Source organism: Podarcis gaigeae (genome assembly GCF_964106915.1).
Source record: "Podarcis gaigeae genome assembly, chromosome: 5".
NCBI lineage: Eukaryota > Metazoa > Chordata > Lepidosauria > Squamata > Lacertidae > Podarcis > Podarcis gaigeae.
In genome coordinates this window covers 10,458,984-10,480,731 of record NC_139681.1, presented here as the reverse complement: position 1 = coordinate 10,480,731, position 21,748 = coordinate 10,458,984, and the positions used below count along the sequence as shown (strand labels likewise).

The 21,748-nt window shown below is 45.4% G+C and overlaps 1 protein-coding gene across 5 annotated transcripts in view; it reads left to right on the top strand.

Moving 5' to 3' along the window:
- Positions 1 to 21,748, top strand: part of NAT8L (N-acetyltransferase 8 like) — a 45,262-nt gene that overhangs the window by 6,793 nt on the left and 16,721 nt on the right. For all 5 annotated transcript variants that reach the window (XR_014564044.1, XR_014564045.1, XR_014564046.1 and 2 more), the window contains exon 2: positions 9,798 to 9,962. Coding sequence is in view for 2 of the 5 variants with exons in the window: in XM_083738517.1 (XP_083594643.1) it covers positions 9,798 to 9,962 (165 nt within the window). In the remaining 3 variants the exon portion in view is untranslated. The remainder of the gene's footprint in view (positions 1 to 9,797; positions 9,963 to 21,748) is intronic.

Here is a 21,748-nt window from a genome sequence, read left to right as displayed (position 1 = left end):
TTCAGAGGCAGTGTGCCTTTGAATGTCAGTTGCCAGGGAACAAAGCAGAAAGTGCATTGCATTCACATCTCCCTTGTGCGTTTCACATAGGCATCTGAAGAACTGTGGTTGCAAAAAAACAGTAGTTTGAACTTGGTAGGCTTAATGCAACAAGGCTCATCTTTATATTCTTACTTAAGTTCTGTTCTGCATTTTAACAAGCAGATCTCTTCTCGTGTCTACTTTAGCCCTTAGCTTTTCTAGCTGGGAAAGCAGGCTGACTCTGGGGTTGTGGCGCTCATCTCGCTTTACTGGCCGATGGAGCCGGCGTACAGCTTCCGGGTCATGTGGCCAGCATGACTAAGCTGCTTCTGGCAAACCAGAGCAGTGCACGGAAATGCCGTTTACCCTCCCACCGGAGCGGTACCTATTTATCTACTAGCACTGGTGTGCTTTCGAACTGCTAGGTTGGCAGGAGCAGGGACCGAGCAACGGGAGCTCACCCCTTCACGGGGATTCGAACCGCCAACCTTCTGATCAGCAAGTCCTAGGCTCTGTGGTTTAACCCACAGTGCCACCCGTGTCGGGAAAGCAGGTGTAAAATAAAAATGGAAAATAGGAACTATCAACACGGTGGTTAGCAAGCCATGGGCTGTGAAACGGTATGAAGTTTGAGCCCTGGTCCGTTAAAACGCAGAGGCAGAGGAAAATCATATTTTTAATTGCAGGAGTTGTCCAGGTTGTGCCAGAAAGCTAGTCCAGGTTCATCAAGTCCACTGACCACTTTCCCTCCCTGCTGAGGCACGTGGGAACCAAATCTGCTTCTAGACGCGGTTTTGAATTTACTGCCAGTTACTGTGAGGTGTTTTAATCACTCCTTACTCTTGGGATGTGAGTGGCGCTGTGGGTTAAACACCTACTCTGCTGTGTGTGATGTTTTAGTGTGGTTTTATAATTTGTTGGAGAGGGCGTGGGTGGCGCTGTGGGTTAAACCACAGAGCTTAGGACTTGCCGATCAGAAGGTCGGCGGTTCGAATCCCCGTGATGGGGTGAGCTCCCGTTGCTTGGTCCCAGCTCCTGCCAACCTAGCAGTTCAAAAGCACGTCAAAGTGTAAGTAGATAAATAGGTACCACTCCGTCGGGAAGGTAAGCGGCGTTTCCGTGCGCTGCTCTGGTTCGCCAGAAGCGGCTTAGTCCTGCTGGCTACTTGACCTGGAAGCTGTACGCTGGCTCCCTCGGCCAGTAAAGCGAGATGAGCGCTGCAACCCCAGAGTCGGTCACGACTGGACCGGGATCTGCTACAGATTGGCAAGCCGGTCAGAATACTTGGATGATGCCTTCCTAGATCAGATTGCCAATTTTTCAAAGAGGATAGAGATATAAGACGTCAGTTAGATTCCTAACAGTCTACCCTGAAACCTCAGCAGTCTCAGCAATTGCCATATATCACTGATAGAGATTGTTATTGTTGTTTAGTCATGTCCGACTCTTCATGACCCCATGGACCAGAGCACGCCAGGCACCCCTGTCTTCCACTGCCTCCCACAGTTTGTTCAAACTCATGCTGGTAGCTTCAAGAACAGTATCCAACCATGTCGTCCTCTGTCGTCCCCTTCTCCTTGTGCCCTCCATCTTTCCCAACATCAGGGTCTTTTCCAGGGAGTCTTCTCTTCTCATAAGGTGGCCAAAGTATTGGAGCCTCAGCTTCACGATCTGTCCTTCTAGTGAGCACTCAGGACTGATTTCCTTAAGAATGGATAGGTTTGATCTTATTGCAGTCCATGGGACTCTCAAGAGTCTCCTCCAGCACCATAATGTCTCTGCTTCTTAAGATGCTGTCTAGGCCTGTCATTGCTTTTCTCCCAAGAAGCAGACTTCTTTTAATTTCGTGGCTGCTGTCACCATCTGCAGTGATCATGGAGCCCAAGAAGGTAAAATCTCACTGCCTCCATTTCTTCCCCTTCTATTTGCCAGGAGGTGATGGGCCCAGTGGCCATGATCTTCATTTTTTTGATGTTGAGCTTCAGATCATATTTTGTGCTCTCCTCTTTCACCTTCATTAAAAGGTTCTTTAATTTCTCCTCACTTTCTGCCTTCAATGTTGTGTCATCTGCACATCTGAGGTTGTTGATATTCTTCAGGCAATCTTAATTCTGGCTTGGGATTCATCCAGCCCAGCCTTTTGCATGATGAATGATAGAGATTAGGAGTTTATATTTACCTTTCCATCCCCAAATTCTGTGGTAAAGTTGGGGTGAGAAATTGGAATCAAGGGAACTGTGCCTCAAAGAGTACGTCCCCCATATCCTTAACCTAATTTTATTCCTCCAAGGAAGGCCAGTGTGGTACAGTGGTTAAGGTATTGGACTAGGACCTGGAGAGCCAGGGTTCAAATCCCCAGTTAGCCTGAAGGTTGGGCCAGTCACTACCCCAGCCTAAACTACCTCTCAGGGTTGTTGTGAAGATAAAATGAGGAAACATATATGCCACCTTGAGCTGCTTGGAGGAAAAGTGGGATATATGGGAAACTGCAATTAATCCAGAATGCAGCAGCTAGGCTGATGACTGGGAGTGGCCACCGAGACCATATAACACCGGTCCTGAAATATTTTCATTGTGTCTCAGTACGTTTCCGGGCACAATTCAAAGTGTTGATGCTGACCTTTTAAGCCCTAAATGGCCTTGGCCCAGTATACCTGGAGCATCTCCATCCCCGTCATTCAGCCCGGACAGTGAGGTCCAGCTCCAAGGGCCTTTTGGCGGTTCCCTCACTGTGAGAAGCCAAGTTACAGGGAACCAGGCAGAGGGCCTTCTCAGTAGTGGCACCTGCTCTGTGGAACGCCGTCCCAGCAGATGTCAAGGCATTAAAAAACTATTTTACTTTTAAAAGACAACTGAAGGTGACCCTGTTTAGGGAAGTTTTTAATGTATGATGCTGTATTGCTTTTAATATTCGGTTGGAAGCCACCCAGAGTGCCTGGGGAAACCCAGCCAGATGGCCAGGTATAAATATTATTATTGTTGTTGTTGTTGTTGTTGTTGTTGTTAGGGGTACTGATAGGATGAGATGGTGTCTTAACATATAATCTGGAAGAATGAAATAGGTAGAGCATTTACAGGGAATATGAGGTCACTTGGGCAAGAACTAGGATCAGAAAGAGGTTTTAAAGAGGTTTTTGACCAGGTAGGCAGATTGAGACAAAGGTCTCGCTTCATACAGATTGTTGTTGTTGCCAATTGTTATTACAGCTACTACTGCTGTTATAAAAACCACTGCATATAGAGAACTCGAATGGCAGCGAGAAGTTTAGATTAGTAGCCTTCTCCCTAACACCTACTCTACTGTGTGTGATGTTTTAGTGTGGTTTTACAATTTGTTGGAGAGGGGCGTGGGTGGCGCTGTGGGTTAAACCACAGAGCCTAGGACTTGCCGATCAGAAGGTCGGTGGTTTGAATCCCCGTGAAGGGGTGACCTCCCGTTGCTTGGTCCCTGCTCCTGCCAACCTAGCAGTTCAAAAGCATGCACTGCAAGTAGATAAATAGGTACCGCTCCGGCAGGAAGGTAAACGGCATTTCCGTGCGCTGCTCTGGTTCTCCAGAAGCAGCTTAGTCATGCTGGCCACATGACCCGGAAGCTGTATGCTGGCTCCCTTGGCCAAGAAAGCGAGATGAGTGCCACAACCCCAGAGTCAGCCATGACTGGACCTAATGGTCAGGGGTCCCTTTACCTTTACCTTATAATTTGTTGGAAGCCACCCAGTTAGATGGGTGGCATAAGAAGAAGAAGGTTCTTTTATTTGGTGGAGACTTGTGGGCCCCCTAATGCACTCTGAAATGGTACTCAGTAGAGACAGATAGTAGAGGAAACCAAAATGATGGCAGTTCACCTCTCAAAGACTTTTTGTAGGTGGTGGGTAGAGGAAGGCAGCCATGCACACCAAAAGCTTGCCAGTCTTGGCTGTGTAAAGCAGTCAGAAGAGGGTGAATATTGCAAATGTTTCTTTCAGTGAAGTAGTGGTTAACACCATTACTACCTTGATCCCGTCATACCAGAAACCTACGAGCCTATGTGCCATTTCTAAGTGAGCCATGAGTTGTAGCTACACAGCTCCAGCCATTCCTGGATGAATCTGGTTATCTAGATGCCAATCCAGCAATAGAATCAGAACCTGTTTTGAAGAAGGTTGCACTACCGTTGAAAAACCAGGTTCCCAATGTTCTGCATCTGACTTGATTCCTGGATTCTCGGGGGGCAGCTGTGACCAGGAATGTTTCTGCACAGTTTCACTAACTGTGCCCGTTTCTAGGAATGGCAGACTTGGCCGCAGTCAAATGGCCTGGACCACTGTAACTTGGTCTCCTTTGTCAGAAACTGCTGCTAGGACAAAATGCTATTGCTGGACAATTGACTGGTGCTGGTTTTTTGGTTTGTGTGGCAGGTATTGCTGTTATCCTACCGCTTGCCTACCACTTTTGTGGTGGCAAGTATTGATGTGATCCTACCGCTGACACCACTTTTGCGGCGATCACACAGGGTCCCCAGACGTTTGACGGTCTGTTGATCCCTGTGCCACCACTGTGATTGCTTTCCCACTGCCACCAACCCGTTTCTCTCGGGTACACACTGAGTCCAGATGGTTGTTAACATTAACAAATAATCAAGTTTATTTTTATAAGCATGAACAAGTTTATAGTTTCAGTTAAATTTCTTGTCAGTTTCTTAATCTTAGTTTCTTTACTGACCTATATGTTCCTAACAACTTCAAACTGACTATCCCAACTATCTATCTGACTCCACCTAACAGTTCCTCTCACTCTCTCACAACACAACTCGACCAACCCACAGACATATCCTCCCTCTTCCTTCTCCAACTCCCAACTCTCAACTGACTTCCACACAACGCTGACTCTAAATCTAACTCCTCCCCTTGGGTTCCCACTGGCCAATCACTTCACACTCATTTAACCCTTTCCTTATGACCCACCTAGGAGGCAAATGCCACAGTGTGCCTTTGACTTCTTCTTTGACATCAATTGCACTGGCTGTTGGTCTGTTTGCAAATGCAATTCAAAATTGCCCCCCAAACTCCAAAGGAACCTTTAATGATGCTGCCCATTCACTGAGGTCATCTGCAGAAGATGTCCAGATGGAAAGGAACAGGGCCTTCTCAGTGGTGGCGCCCAGCCTTTGGAACCCCCTTCCCCAGTATATCATACCCCTGCTGTTGACATTCTGTAATATACTCAATATTATTTTATGTTAATATATTTTTTTGCCTGCTGACACCCTTTCAGTTGTTGTTTTTCTGTGTGTGTTTGTTTTAAAACATGTTTGTTTATTTTCAAATATAGAAACACATGGGCACAAATGCAGATTAATACAGTAAAGCAGACATTAAGTCAGAAGCCAAAAAAGAAAAAAAACCAAACATCTTTAATAGACGATTCCTTGTGGCTGAATGATCCTGAGGCTAGGAGGGATACTTTCTCATATAAATATATATAAAGGCTGAGGTTATTTTTGTAGGGGTGTTGCTGTTTGCTACTCCATCTATCAGTTATTAATTACGACTCACGCTTTTATGTTTTAACCCTTTTTTTTTAGCTGCTCTGGGTGGTTCAAATTCTAAATCAGAAAGGCTGTATTTAAGTTCTTTTAATAACAAATAATTAGATTTTCAGAGGTGTTAACTCTCCTTCCCAGTTTTACAGATGACGTCAAACGGAGAGGGAAACATGTTGGAATAAATTAAGCGTTCAGGATAGAATGGAAAGCTGAGCTGAAACAAACAAAATCAAATTAAACAGAGAAATACAAACCTCTGTGTTATGGCAAAGCAAAATAATTCAGTGCATGTGTATAGGATTGGGAGAGGACCTAGCTAGCTTCACAATAGTAAATTTGAACAGGATCTCAGTTTTGCATCTGATCACAAGCTGAACATGAGTCAGCAGTGTGATGCAGCTGGGGGGGGGGAGGTTAATGCCATTTTAGGCTGTATTAATAGAACCAGGGTTTCCAAGACACATGAAGCAATAGTTCCATTTTATTCCTCACTAGTCAGACCTCATTTTAATTGCTGTGCCCAATTCTGGGTGCTACACTCTAGGAATGACCTTTGGATATCTAGAGAGCCAGAGTTGTGCCTATAATAATAATAATAATAATATATTTATACCCCGCCCATCTGGCTGAGTTTCCCCAGCCACTCTGGGAGGCTCCCAATCAAGTGTTAAAAACAATACAGCATCAAATATTAAAAACATCTCTGAACAGGGCTGCCTTCAGATGTCTTTTAAAGATAGGATAGCTGCTTATTTCCTTCACATCTGAAGGGAGCACGTTCCACAGGGTGGGCGCCACTACCCAGAAGGCCCTCTGTCTGGTTCCCTGTAACCTCACTTCTCGCAATGAGGGAACCGCCAGAAGGCCTTCGGCGCTGGATCTCAGTGTCCGGGCTGAACGATGGGGGTGGAGACGCTCCTTCAGGTATACAGGACCAAGGCCATTTAGGGCTTTAAAGGTCAGCACCAACACTTTGAATTGTGCTTGGAAATGTACTGGGAGCCAATACAGATCTCTCAGAACTGGTGTTATGTGGTCCCGGCAGCCACTCCCAGTCACCAGTCTAGCTGCCGCATTCTGGATTAATTGCAGTTTCCGGATCACCTTCAAAGGTAGCCCCACATAGAGCGCATTGCAGTAGTCCAAGCGGGAGATAACTAGAGCATGTACCACTCTGGCAGGACAGTCCGTGGGCAGGTAGGGTCTTAGCCTGCAGACCAGATGGAGCTGGTAGACAGCCACCCTGGACACAGAAGTAACCTGCACCTCCATGGACAGTTGTGAGTCCAAAATGACTCCCAGGCTGCGCACCTAGTCCTTCAGGGGCACAGTTAACCCCATTCAGGACCAGGGACCACAAATTGACCATAAATTATGCCAAAAACCTGAAACAAAAATTCTGTGTGAATTGTGTTTTATTTGAGGGTGGCTTGGGGACCTCAACGCGCAAGGGCCAGTCCTGTTTCAAAAACCTATAAGAGTTCTTTGAGAGTGTCCACAAGCTGATAGCTAGAGGTGATCCAGTTGTCAGTGGAACTCTGCTGAAAGGTGGTGGAATCTCCTTCCTTGCATGTTTTTGAAGCAGAGTTTGGATAGCCACCTGTCACGGATGCTTTAGCTGAGATTCCTGCATTGCAGGGGGTTCGACTAGATGACCCTTGGGATCTCTTGCAACTCTACAATTCAATGATTTTAGAACACAATGGACTTAAGGCTTTCAAAAAGCTTTCAACAAGGTACAGTGGTACCTCGGCTAACCCAGAAATAGTACCTCAGGTTAAGAACTTTGCTTCAGGATGAGAACAGAAATCGTGTGGCGGCGGCAGCGGGAGGCCCCATTAGCTAAAGTGGTGCTTCAGGTCAAGAACGGACCTCCAGAACGAATTAAGTTCTTAACCTGAGGTACCACTGTACCTTAGCAGTCAAGGAATAAGAGGAAAGTTCTTCTTGTGGATCAGAAATTGGTTAAGTTGCAGGAAGCGAAGACAGTTAGTTTTCTGAATGGAAAGTTGTAAAAGTGGAGTCTCCCAAGGATTGGTATATATCAGGGGTCAGCAAACTTTTTCAGCAGAGGGCTGGTCCACTGTGCCTCAGACCTTGCGGGGGGGGGCTGGCTGGCTATGTTTTGAAAAAAAAGAAGAAAAGAGAATGAATTCCTATGCCCCACAAGTAAGCCAAAGATGCATTTTAAATAAAAGCACACATTCTACTCATGTAAAAACACGCTGATTCCCGGACCGTCCGCGGGCCAGATTTAGAAGGTGATTGGGCCGGATCCGGCCCCTGGGCCTTAGTTTGCCTACCCATGGTATATATGTGTCAGGTGGTGGTGTGGTGGCTCAAGAGCAAACAGGCAAGACTCCAACCTGTCTTTTCCAGTCTTTATTATCTGTACAAACTATTTTACAGTGCAGAGCGTCGCAAGTCTATGTCTGCTCAGTCGCTAGCAGAATCTGGGAGTGGGTGGTCCTTATACCTTCCCCAGCATAAGTCGTGTGACCCCCATCCTTCTCCTCTCTCTGCGTGCAAACCTACTGCGCAATGTGGGCGCTGGCAAAGGGGGACTTACCTCCCCTCCCCTTTGCTCAGGCCCGGTGTTGAGGCTCTCCCTCGCATCTTCTGGTCCCTGCGCCCCTTCCCCACTGGAGGTGGGGCTTCCCTCCTCGCCAGAGGAAGAACTGCTTCGCAAGATCTTCGGAGGCTCCCTGTAACACAACTGCCCTTCCACCTCTCGCCTCTGAGCTGATGGCAGTTCCCTGACAATATGCTTTTTAACTTGCCCATGAATTATCTAGAGTTAGGAGTGAGCAGTGAGGTGGCCAAGTTTGCTGATGCTGCGAAATATTTTGGGGGCGTTAAAACCAAAAGAGTTTGCAAAGAACTCTAAAGGGACCTCTTCAAACGGAGGGAATGGCAAAACGGCGAATGCAACTCAGTGTAAACAAGTGTAAAAGCAGGCATGGTGGTGTTTAAAACCATTATTTCACATGTGCAGTCCTGTGGGGTCTCAACTGACAGTGACTGGCCAGGAACAAGACCTTTGGGTTGTGGTGGATAGCTCCATGAATATGTCAACCCAGCTGTGAAAATGGCAGTTTAGCAGCAGTGGGCAACCCTTTTTCCATTGAAAACCTCAGGGTTGAGGGGGGTCACATTCTGGCACAAACAGAGCCATTGATGGGTGGATCTGGAGATTAAAGTCCTTCCAGTAGCACCTTTGTTGTTATTTAGTTGTTTAGTCGTGTCCAACTCTTCGTGACCCCCTGGACCAGAGCACACCAGGCACTCCTGTCCTTCACTGCCCCCCGCAGTTTGGTCAAACTCATGCTGGTAGCTTCGAGAACACTGCCCAACCATCTCGTCCTCTGTCGTCCCCTTCTCCTTGTGCCCTCCATCTTTCCCAACATCAGGGTCTTTTCCAGGGAGTCTTCTCTTCTCATGAGTGGCCAAAGTATTGGAGTCTCAGCTTCAGGATCTGTCCTTCCAGTGAGCACTCAGGGCTGATTTCCTTCAGAATGGAGAGGTTTGATCTTCTTGCAGTCAGTAGCATCTTAGGGACCAGATAAGTTTGTTATTGGTATGAGCTTTCGTGTGCATGAACACTTCTTCAGATACCTCCGAAAGCTCATACCAGTAACAAACTTAGTTGCTACTGGAAGGATTTTTTAAATTTTGTTTCGACTACGGCAGACCAACACGGCTACCTACCTGTAACTGGAGATTAAAGTGTTCAGGATTGACTAATCTGTCACAAAGGCCACCCCGCTTCAGTTTTCCCCATAGCTCCCAGTTTGCTCTCAGACCCTTAGGGGGGAAGTCTTTGCCACAAGCTATACAACCACATTTTAAAAAATATAATCCATGAATTTATTTTTATCCAATTGTTCTGAAACTACATGGGGTGGGGGGATAGGTTAATCTAAAACAGAAGTGGAGGATCCCAGATTCCTCCTTACAGCCATTCTGGGAGGGGGGAGGAATGTGCAGTTCAAGTTTTTATAACCATTGAACAGGCCTCTGTTTTGAGATGATGTGTTTTAAAAAGTAATTGAAGCTAGAAGACTCTCTTAAGTGAACAAAGCAGCACATTTTTAAAACTGTTTAAAAGGCCTGTTCTATAAGCAAAATGAAATACATTGTGCAGAGAATATTTGCTGTATAATATCTGTGACTTTTGGGTTTGTGTTCCAAAATCAACACTGAATTCTCTTTTCTGACAGGTATCGTTTATTTCTCTTCCTTATCTCCATAGTAATGTGCTTTGTTGTGACCAAGTCCTTGCTGCTGACCTGCTGTTTGCCCTTCTTTCTAATGGGCATGAGGTACTACTTCAGTAGAAAAGTTATCCTCAGCTATCTGGAGTGCGCACTGAATACGGACATGTCTGATATTGAGCAATATTACATGAAATCGCCAGGTGAGTAATATGTCCATGGAAGGATCAGTAAATGAACATCTTTCATTGTGTCGTCATGACAGGGGGTTCTTTTAATTGCTAAGAACACGGCAATTTCTTCTCTAGAAGAAAAGTGTTTATATTTAAACAGGATTCCAAAAATCGGTGGAAACGTCTCATCTGTTTTTTATTTGGTACTTGGGTTCAAATGGAAGTTTGAAACCTCCTTGGTTTGTATTGTTGGAAAATATACATAGTTCTGTTTTATGGAACTTGAGTTTCTCTCTCCTTTCAAGTGAATTGTAAGTCTTTCATAACAGTAGCACACAAAATCTTAAAGAAACTCTCGGGACACAGATCTATGGAAGAGACACTCTGGGTTAGGCCTGGAAATTCCAGTAGTTAGTTCTTTTTGTGCATTATCTGTGTTCAGGTCAGCTCCCGCACATCTAAAAGGCATGTGAGCCAGACACAGGGAATATTTATCCATCTATGGCGCTATTCTTTGGAAATTCCTTAACTGTAATTGGGACAGATTTGTGCAACGAGTGTTCAGCTCTCATTCATTGTGGGGATAAAGGACTCCTTTGAGACACTTGCTAGAGTAAGAACAGCTGAGGGCTTGGTTTTAAAAGCATTGCTCCTCTTTTGAGAGTGCTGAATTATTTTAAAAACTCTCTCTGCTATCTATTCATATATCTACCAATATATACCCGCTTGTATTCAGTAAGCATACTGAGCCTCTCAGGTAATTATTGGAACACATTTGTGTGCAGAGCTATACATTGGAATGGTGTTGCTATCAGCTCAAAGTCTAGTAATTTTGCTCAACCATGTTATGGATCGGGAATAAAAAAACCCTAACACTTGAATCTGTTTAATTAGTGACCAGCTATCAAAGCATGTTCAGTTTTTCACCCTGGAAACAGCACGGGCACTATCATGCGCGGAATCTGGGAGATATGAGTTTCTTTTGCCACTAGTGAATGTTTTCAGCATTTAACTGTCGTGAACACTGATGACTGTGAATTGCTTTGCTCCCACCGAAGAGGAAAGAGATTTTGCCCTAGGGAAGGACTGCAGTACGAATGGGGATCGTGTGGTCTGGCAGATGATTTATTCCTCTAGACTACAAGGAAGGAGTGAATTTCTGTGGCGGGCTCTGCGTTTGATAACCATGGTTGGTAGGAAGTTAGTGTTGCATCACCAGCAATTCAGCTTTTGCTTGGTCTACAGGAGTGGGATGTGGGAGAATAGTATTGTTAAGCTGTATTGTATTTAAGATATTTGGGAAAAAATAATAAAAATTATTGGGGGGGGGAGAGGAGTGGGATATCAGTGTAAATTCTAAACTGGAGGCAGTTTTGTCACTTGTACATATTGTAGGGGTGTGTGTGTATATATATATAAACATACGCACATATACATATATATGTAGGTATCTATTATAATTTTTTTGATAAATGCTTGCTGTTCCTGGAAGTGTGACTTTAACATTGCTTAGGATATAAGCTCGCTTTATTTCGGTAGAAAGGAAAGCTTGGGTTTTGTTGGCTGCTGTTTTCACTTTTGGAGGATATTTTTAATTTGCTATACTTAACGTGTGAAGATTCTTATAGCATTGATTAGAATAATTCCCTGGAAAACAAATTTTATACTTCTGCTTTATCAGTACTATATTCCGTCCCGCCCACCCCCAACTTGAACTTGAATAAGGCAAAATATCTTCTAGCACAGTGGACCAAATATACTAATGATCAGAACCCAATAACAATAACCCAAAAACTGCCTCTGCCCAGAATATTTGTTCTACATTACAGTTGGGGGGTGTTATGGCTCCACAAGGAGCTAATTACTTAGGGTCATTATTTATTCCAAAATATAGGAATGCATTTACATGAAGTTGCTGTAATGTTCTTCCTCAACTATTTTGGAAGGAATGTGTAAGATTTCAGGAGGACATTTTAATGGCATTCCATGTGAAATCCTGTTTGCCAAAGTGCTAGGGAAGAGTTAGAAACTATACTGCATTCGTAATTTTTATAGAGAAAGCAGATTTCTTTGTCCCTTGATTGCTTTCATCCCAGGATGGTCTTTAGAGTAGCATACAGCCTTTCGGGTCATGAAATTAACTGCTTTACTGAATGAGTTTGCAAAATTTGTGTCTCAGGGTAGTATGATTCCTAAAGCAACTTTTAGAGAATCCTTAAGAGTTTCTGGTTTTAATTTTTTCCTGCATTTTTAATGAAGAAAAACGTGCTGCTTCCTCTTATACTTCCTTGCAATTTTTTGGTTCCTTTACCCCTTATTATTATGGAGTCCCATCGGAGACAAGGTGGTGCATAAAAAATAAATAATAAAATCAATTATTATTTTTATTTGAAGGTATGTGGAGTATCAGTAAACTTGATCCGACAATTACTCGTTAGCAAAATAAAGATACCCATTTTAAGCCATAACATATTGCATCTGGTCGTTACACCTTTAATCTGAGTCAGAAGACCTGGCTTTGACTGCTGGCTCCACCAAACGTGGTCCAAAGCCAATCTTCATGATTTACCACATGCTTCCAACATTACAAGCCACTTACATATACAAAGCATTCTGTTCATCCTTGGGGGCTGAACCATGGGGCACAAGGACATGGCGCCACAGCAGCCTCCCCTGACTCCCTGCACCTTCTTTCCTTTTAACTTTTTACTATAGAGCAGATGTGTTGTGATAGCTTCAGGCAGCCCCACCCCCTCCAGATGATTCTGGGGGAAGGAAAGCTGGCAAGGGTGACGGTTGTGCTTCGTGCCAACTGTAGCTCTGCAGTGAAAAGCTGAAAGAAAGTGGAATGCTGCCCTCTGCCTTGAAGCAGCGGGGCCTCCACTCTTCCAGAAGTGGAAGCAGAGGAGGATTGGGGAATGTTTTTCAGCTCGGGGGTCTGATTTCCACAGGGCAAGGCTGGCCAGGCAATGTGTTGCAGCACCACGGAGAGCTCCTAAGTGAGACACTAGCCCCAACAGAGGCTACAGGTGGACTGAGGCCTTTGGAACCTCTGCCTCCAGTCCACATATCCATGGCTCTGTCTGCTGGGATGCGGGTGGCGCAGTGGTCTAAACCACTGAGCCTCTTGGGCTTGCCGATCAGAAGGTCGGTGGTTCGAATCCCCGCGACGGGGTGAGCTCCCATTGCTCTGTCCCGGCTCCTACCAACCTAGCAGTTTGAAAGCACACCAGTGCAAGTAGATAAATAGGTACCGCTCTGGCGGGAAGGTAAACGGCGTTTCCGTGCGCTGCTCTGGTTCGCCAGAAGCAGCTTAGTCATGCTGGCCACATGACCCAGAAGCTGTACGCTGGCTCCCTCGGCCAATAAAGCGAGATGAGCGCCGCAACCCCAGAGTCAGCCACGACTGGACGTAATGGTCAGGGGTCCCTTTACCTTTACCTTAACAGAAACATACTTTTTTTGTTTTCTATTTTGTGTCTCCATGGAAGGAATGTTGAATATCAAGTCTTTTGTGCTTGCAGTCTCTCACATGTTCCCCTTTCAGTCTGAAAGCAAAATATATTGTAGAAATGCACATGTCAATAGAGGAACAGTGTTCTTGTGTTCAATGCAAAGTTGTTAAAGCAGTTGAATTGTGGTTCTCCTAAAAGAAACAAAAAACGTTACTTCTATTAAAGGGAGGAAAGCTGTTTTGGATTATGTCGATTTGAGGGGGTTTTTTTGCAGCCAATAGTCAGGATCATGGTACTGGGAAGTGAACTTGCAGCATATTAAAATGCGTTTTATAATTGATTTGACAGTGATTTCTTTTGACAAGTGCGTGAGCCCGTTTCCTGAACATAGCAAATTCCAGAAAAGCTTGTGGTTTTGAAAACAGTACTGCGTTCCTGACTATATATATATATATATGGCATATAGTGAAATAATATGTGGATTTTCTTTAAAGATAGCCACCTCTAAAATGGCTTGTTCTTTTTAAAAAACCATTTGCATATTTGCTCTGTGTGAGCGCTTTCTCAAATTTCGCATATATGTATAGTTATCTGAAACTGCCACCTGCAACTGCTTTCAAGGTATAATTCTGCTGAGCTATTTCCTTAATGTATCTGGAATATGATTCTCTCTCCCCCCCCCGCCCCCCGCCCCGGTTCCAAGCCATGTTGCAGCAAAACTGAGTTGATCGTTTGCACTGTATATAATGCAAGCAATCCAATTTGCTTCAGACTTGAACTTACTGTTACTGTGGTTTTATAGGCGAGTCATTAGGGGCCTTGGGCTGCTTCTGAGAGTGAGGCCCATAAGATTGCACTGCAAGATCAGGTTTTTCAGAAATCTAACAGTCTGCAGTTTTATACTGATAATGTAAAAGGAGAAGAAGAAGTAACTTGTGACCAGATACTATCCTTTCTTTCTCATCCTTTCTTCCCATCTCAGTGCAAAAGCCACTGAGGTTTGCTTACTTCACTCTTTCCATGTCTCAGCTGATTGCTAAGTATTTGTATTTATTATACAGTGGTACCTTGGGTATCAAACTTAATCCGTTCTGGAAGTCCGTTCCAAAACCAAAGCGATCCAAAACCAATGCGCAGCATTTGATGCCTGAGTTGCAAAATGTTGCCCACTGAAATGAGGATTACATTTTTCCTCTTGGCTCCATAGCAGCCGGCAAAACTTAATCTCTTTAGGATGTTCTAGTTCAGGGTGGGGGGCCAGTTCTGAACAGGAGAACTGGACAGCTGACTCGACTTGCAAAAGTAACAAAGGCCCACTGTGACTTCAACAAGCCTGGAATGGCTTTTGTTGGGTTTAGGAAGTCGCTTGGCCAGAAAGAGCAAGCAGAAAGCCACCTGGTTCCTTCAGAGCCTGTTAATACCTGAATTAGATTTCGTATTTTATTTGTATTTTAAACTTTTACTTATAAAATGCCTACAATTTCTAGACAGATTTGCCCACAGGCGTACAGTCTAAAAATAAACACAAGACACATCTAATTTTGTAGGGATGTGTATAGATGCAAGGAGAAGGATATACTTATTAGATACAGATAGGTAGCCGTGTTGGTCTGCCATAGTCAAAACAAAAAAAATTCCTTCCAGTAGCACCTTAAAGACCAACTAAGTCAGTTCTTGGTATGAGCTTTCGTGTGCATGCACACTTCTTCAGATACACCTTATTATTAGATGTTATCCTTCCTTCCTCATGTCTTTGAGTTCAGCAGAGTGCATCCTTTTCACAGCTTTAAAAGGGAAGCTTTGAGGGGCTGGTTTTAGCCTTTTTGTTTAAGTAATCCAGGATGCTTTAACACAGATAGGATTCTCCTGCTATTTCCCCCTTAAATAACCACACAGAGAATCTTCTAAAAAGTACACAAACATTTACTCAATCAGAATACGTTTCTCTTTTGCTAGGACAGGATTTGAGAAAAAGGTCCTCCCGAGAACCTACCGTATTTTTTGCTCTATAAGACTCACTTTTTCCCTCCTAAAAAGTAAGGGGAAATGTGTGTGCATCTTATGGAGTGAATGCAGGCTGCGCAGCTATCCCAGAAGCCAGAACAGCAAGAGGGATTGCTGCTTTCACTGCGCAGCGATCCCTCTTGCTGTTCTGGCTTCTGAGATTCAGAATATTTTTTTTCTTGTTTTCCTCCTCCAAAAACTAGGTGTGTCTTGTGGTCTGGTGCGTCTTATAGAGCGAAAAATACGGTAATCATATGAGTTTTACTATTTTGATCAATTAATCTATCTACAATTTGCTCATGGGTATGGCCCTGCTGGCAGACAGGAAGGGGACCCACAGGGCTGCTGCAATGCCCCACACCCAGCAGCACGTGTGTGCCCTGTGCCCAGGGGTGGGGCAGTCCAGGGCAAGGATGCTCGGCGGGGCCTCTGCAAATTCTGCTTGCCTCCTCTCACTCGGCTGCCCTACAGTTGACAGGTGGGTGGTGGGCAGACCGTTTGGGGCAGTGCAGAGGCTGTGGGTGCCCAAGCCACCACATCACTGCCAGGAAAGACACGTGGCTCAGGCGAGTGCCACCCGGCAGTTTGTCACCCCCCCTCGGTGGTGACACCCGTGGCGGCCCGCTCCCACCGCATCCTCTTCCTCCACCCCTTCCCACACCAGTGATTGGATTTCCTCAATGAGGATCCCAGAGGAGCCTGCTACAAAGGGATCCCCACAAACTCTCCTACAACTAATCCAGAATGCGGCAGGTAGACTGGTGACTGGGAGCAGCCGCCGAGACCACATAACACTGGTCTTGAAAGACCTACACTGGCTCCCAGTACGTTTCCAAGCACAATTCAAAGTGTGTGGTGCTGACCTTTAAAGCCCTAAACGGCCTCGGTCCTGTATGCCTGAAGGAGCGTCTCCACCCCCATCGTCCAGCCCAGACACTGAGGTCCAGCACCGAGGGCCTTCTGGTGGTTCCCTCGCTGCGAGAAGCCAAGTTACAGGGAACCAGGCAGAGGGCCTTCTCAGTAGTGGCACCTGCCCTGTGGAACATCCTCCCACCAGATGTCAAAGAGAAAAACAACTACTAGACTTTTAGAAGACATCTGAAGGCAGCCCTGTTTAGGGAAGCTTTTAATGTTTAATAGGTTATTGCATTTTAATATTCTGTCAGAAGCCGCCCAGAGTGGCTGGGGAAACCCAGCCAGATGGGTGGGGTATAAATAATAAATTATTATTATTATTAATCCTTCAAGAAAATACTGCTGCTTTCCATGTGGTTTCTTGGGTCTGGTTTATTTTCTATTTCTGCTAACCTGTGAACACAACTCAGCGCTTTCAGGACCTTGCGAACCTCACTGTTCCGAGACATGAATATTTTTTGTTCCGCATACTTTTTGTTCTTAACCTTGGGTTACATATGCTTCAGGTTACATACGCTTCAGGTTACACACTCTGCTAACCCAGAAATAGTACCTCGGATTAAGAACTTTGCTTCAGGATGAGAACAGAAATCGTGCTCCGGCGGCATGGTAGCAGCGGGAGGCCCCATTAGCTAAAGTGGTGCTTCAGGTTAAGAACAGTTTCAGGTTAAGAACAGACCTCCGGAACAAATTAAGTACTTAACCTGAGGTACCGCTGTACTATACAATGGGCAGAAACACGAAGCATTTCACACACACCCCTTCAGCCTGAAAATGTCTCTGGTGCCGCTCACAAAGATCAGTAACAAAGCCAGACAGTCAAACTGGGGGTATTCCTCCGAGCTAGAAATTTAAAATCATATCCAAACACTTACATCAGAGAGGTGGAGAGGAGAGTTAGGCTGCTATAGTTAGGTTGGTTGGAGGAGGTGAGAATGTGTGGGAGAGGGTTGGTGGCTGGAAGAAGCAGAGAAAAAGAGAGGAGGAGGAGGGTGGAAAGAGGGGGAATGAAATAAAGATGAGATGGAGAGGACAAGGAAGTGGATGGAGCTAAAGGGAGGGAATAGGAAAGGCCTCTGGAGAATAGAGGGGCAGTCAGGAGGAGATACTTCCTCTCCAATCCTGCTACAGGACCTGTGCAGGTAAACAGTAATAGTGATTATTATAATCAAAATCATCCTTAATATAGCTTTGATAAATGGGTAAGGGTAAAGGGACCCCTGACCATTAGGTCCAGTTGTGGCCGGCTTTGGAGTTGTGGCGCTCATCTCGCTTTACTGGCCGAGGGAGCCGGCGTACAGCTTCCGGGTCATGTGGCCAGCATGACTAAGCCGCTTCTGGCAAACCAGAGCAGCCCACGGAAACGCCGTTTACCTTCCCGCCAGAGCAGTACCTATTTATCTACAGTGGTACCTCAGGTTACATAGGCTTCAGGTTACAGACTCCGCTAACCCAGAAATAGTGCTTCATGTTAAGAACTTTGCTTCAGGATGAGAACAGAAATCGGGCTCTAGTGGCGCGGCGGCAGCGGGAGGCCCCATTAGCTATAGTGGTGCTTCAGGTTAATAACAGTTTTAGGTTAAGAACGGACCTCCGGAACGAATTAAGTACTTAACCCGAGTTACCACTGTAATTGCACTTTGACGTGCTTTCAAACTGCTAAGTTGGCAGGAGCAGGGACCGAACAACGGGAGCTCACCCCGTCGCGGGGATTCGAACTGCCGACTTTCTGAGCACCACCCGCGTCCCATCAATGTGTACATAGGGATAAACAGTGCCAACCCTGGGGGTGGGCAAAGTTCGGTCAGACATTTTCTTGCCCATTACAGTGTAACTCACAAAGACAAGCAAGGCACAGCCATCTAATTTTGAAACTCCCCAACTAATCTATTTCCTAGCTGAGTTGTGTGAAGAATATGCAAAAAGAGGGCATGGCACACATAATATGTAAAAAGAGGGCGTTGTCTTGGACCTGGCCCTGTTTATCTAAGCAGGCAATCCATTGTTGTCACGTTAAATAACTGCGTGCTCACAGTTTGCCATCTAAGCAGAGTAAAACCAGGTCTAAACAGAACAGGGTGTTATTTCCCATTGATAAGCAGCTCTTTCACGTTCAGATTTAATATACCAGACAGAGGACTTAGAATTCTTCAGAATCCTAAATCCATTTTGGCATGTTTTGTAAAAAGTTATGTAATGGAGGAAATTTAGTAACTCTGCTTTGAAAGTTACAACATTGGGCCCAAGTTTCTTTATTTGCAGGCCTGAAAACTAGAGTTTTGCTAAATGTAGGTCTCACATTAGGCAGTTTTTGTTTTGTTCTTTATTATAGAATCACGGATTTATGAATGCGTGCATTTAGAGAACGGCAGCCTACTTCCGCTTAATTGTATATTGGGTGCATTATTTGGGACTCAGCAGTGCATGTAAGAACTTAAAGGTAAAGGTAAAGGGATCCCTAACCGTTAGGTCCAGTCGTGGCCGACTCTGGGGTTGCGGCGCTCATCTCGCTTTACTGACCAAGGGAGCCGGCGTACAGCTTCCGGGTCATGTGGCCAGCATGACTAAGCCACTTCTGGAGAACCTGAGCAGCGCACGGAAACGCCGTTTACCTTCCCGCCAGAGTGGTACCTATTTATCTACTTGCACTTTGGCGTGCTTTCAAACTGCTAGGTTGGCAGGAGCAGGGACCGAGCAACGGGAGCTCACCCCGTCGCGGGGATTCGAACCGCCGACCTTCTGATCGGCAAGTCCTAGGCTCTGTGGTTTAACCCACAGCGCCACCCGTGTCCCTTATGTAAGAACTTACTTTGGATTATATCCAGCTTGTCTCTTCTAGAGCTACCCCTAGATTGTTGCACACAGCAAGTTGTGGTTTTAGCAACAAAACCCATTGCTTCTAAAAAATGGTGCCCCTTGATATAATAGGGCCGTGTCACCTGCATGAAGGGGAAAGCTCCTGAACGATGACATTTATGTTGGAGAATAGCTTGATTCGCATTACATTTTAAGCCAAATTGTGATTACCAGGACCAATCAAACATGTCCCTTGCAAAAGTTGCCTGGAGCTAGACCTGGTTGTCTTCAACCCCTTATCCTAATTTACCTAAAAGGAAGTAATGTCCTGTATATATTTTTGGGGGAACATCAAGAAGTCTTCTTGGGCAATAGTCTTGGAGGAACATCTCGATTGTCTTTATTAAAGATGGGAACTAAAATACAAAATGTCCAGCCAGCTGGCAATATTCAAATTGAATTTACTGTAATAAATGGAAGTGGCTCATTGGAGCCCACCAGGCTGGGGCAGTATGGAATAAAAAAACCACCAGGTAATGACTTGTCTCTCCCTGGTGCTTTGCCCAAGGGCAAATCTCTTTAAAAGGCATTTTCCTTCTGTTTTGTTAACAGTGGTCAAATACCTGCTCCACCTCAAAACCTGCTCGTGGTGTAGTGGTTAAGAGCGGTAGACTTGTAATCTGGTGAACTGGGTTCGATTCCCCGCTCCTCCACATGCAGCTGCTGGGTGACCTTCGGCCAGTCACACTTCTTGAAGTATCTCAGCCCCACGCACCTCACAGAGTGTTTGTTGTGGGGGAGGAAGGGAAAGGAGAATGTTAGCCACTTTGAGACTCCTTAGGGTAGTGATAAAGCAGGATATCAAATCCAAACTCTTCTTCTTCTTCTATTCGTTACGCAATGGATCTGAAAGTTCAGGCTTATCAATTGTACATGGATAAAAGGTTCTTTGCTTCCACAGTTACCGTATTTTTTGCTCCATAAGATGCACTTTTTTCCTCCTAAAAAGTAAGAGGAAATGTCTGTGCGTCTTATGGAGTGTATGCATGGCCCCTGGAGCCGAATTGCCCAGGGGCAAAAAGCAGATCATGCCTTTTTTTTTAGAAAGAGGGAAAGGGGTGTTGAAACGAAGCCACTGAGCAGCTGATCAGCAAGTGATCAGGAGGGGAGATAAGGGACTCTAGAGATAAAGGAGGCTACCTGGGAGGAGGGAGGTAAAAGCACATGGATCCTTACGATTTTTGCACTGGGTCACACCAAATTCACCATCAGATCACATAGCATGTCCATAGCTATAGCCTGTATCAAAAAAATGACACATCTACTGTTTCGTGGGGTCGCAATGGCACGGATTCACATGGATTCTCAGGATTTTTGCATTGGGCTACCCCAAACAGGCCGTCAAATCACATATCATGTCTGTGGCCACAGCATGAACCACAAAAATCATACATCCACTGTTTCGTTCAGAATATTTTTTTTTCTTGTTTTCCTCCTCTAAAAACTAGGTGCATCTTATGGTGTGAAAAATACGGTATCTCTCAACATTAAGGGGTCTTCAGGGACTGTACAACCCTGGGGGTGGGCTCACACTCAGGGGGGGGGTGGACAGCAGCTTCACACAACATTGATGCGATGCAACTGTCTCATCTGAAATGTGCAAATGTTTTCAACCCAGACCGTTGCGTAGTTGCGACCTGACTGATGGCGGAAACATACATCAAAAGCAGAGGCACAGACTTGCCATATCAGCTCTACTCATTGTGCAGCAGATTGGCGCACCCCGTAGACATCCCTCTTTTCCAGCTTGACATAAATTTAACATGGCTGGTACGTCCCATTTCTCACTGGGAGCTGTAAAAATACACCCCCGAGCAGCAGTCGTGTTGACTGCCTTTGAAAACAAAGCAAAAAAACGAAAAGGTCAAAGCAGTTTGAAAAAGCGCCGCAGGAGCGTCTAAGCATTGTGAGAGGAACTTTGGCCTTGCGACAAATGACTTGTTTGCTATGTTGCATCATTCTATCTCTTAACACCTGGTTAAGGAGCCGTAGGAATTACCTGTGCAAAGCAGGAAAGAAATAGTGTCTATCTTTTGAGGCAGATGATTTTAGCGTCCATTGCTGATGTTGTTCAAAGCAGTGAAGGGGTATAAATAGGACTTCCCTTGTAGTCCTAGGCTCTGTGCTTTAACCCACAGTGCCACCCGCGTCCCTGAGCCCAGGGAGGGTGGGGTATAAATAAAAATATATTATTATTATTATTATTATTATTATTATTATTATTATTCGAGTCCCATTGCTGAGCGAGCAGGTGTTGGGAGTCTCTAAGGAACACTCGCCTGAAAGCAGACTCCGCATTCAAAGTCAGACAGTCCAGAGGTCAGGGAACCCAGATGATCACAGAGCCCAAGGGTCCAGGATGGAGAGCAAAATGCAGCCAGCTAGAGCCATGGACCACAATCGTTTCCAGCATCTCACTGCTGCTGAGGGCTCTCTTTAAGAAGGCCGGAGCCAACTCGTTCCCATCAGGGCCTTCTCGGTCTCCTTGAAGGCTGATCAGCGGCAGGTGGAGTCCCTTCGCCTCCTCTAGCAGGTGAAGCTGACTTCTGGCTCACAACACCTGTTGGTGGATAACCTCTAGACGGG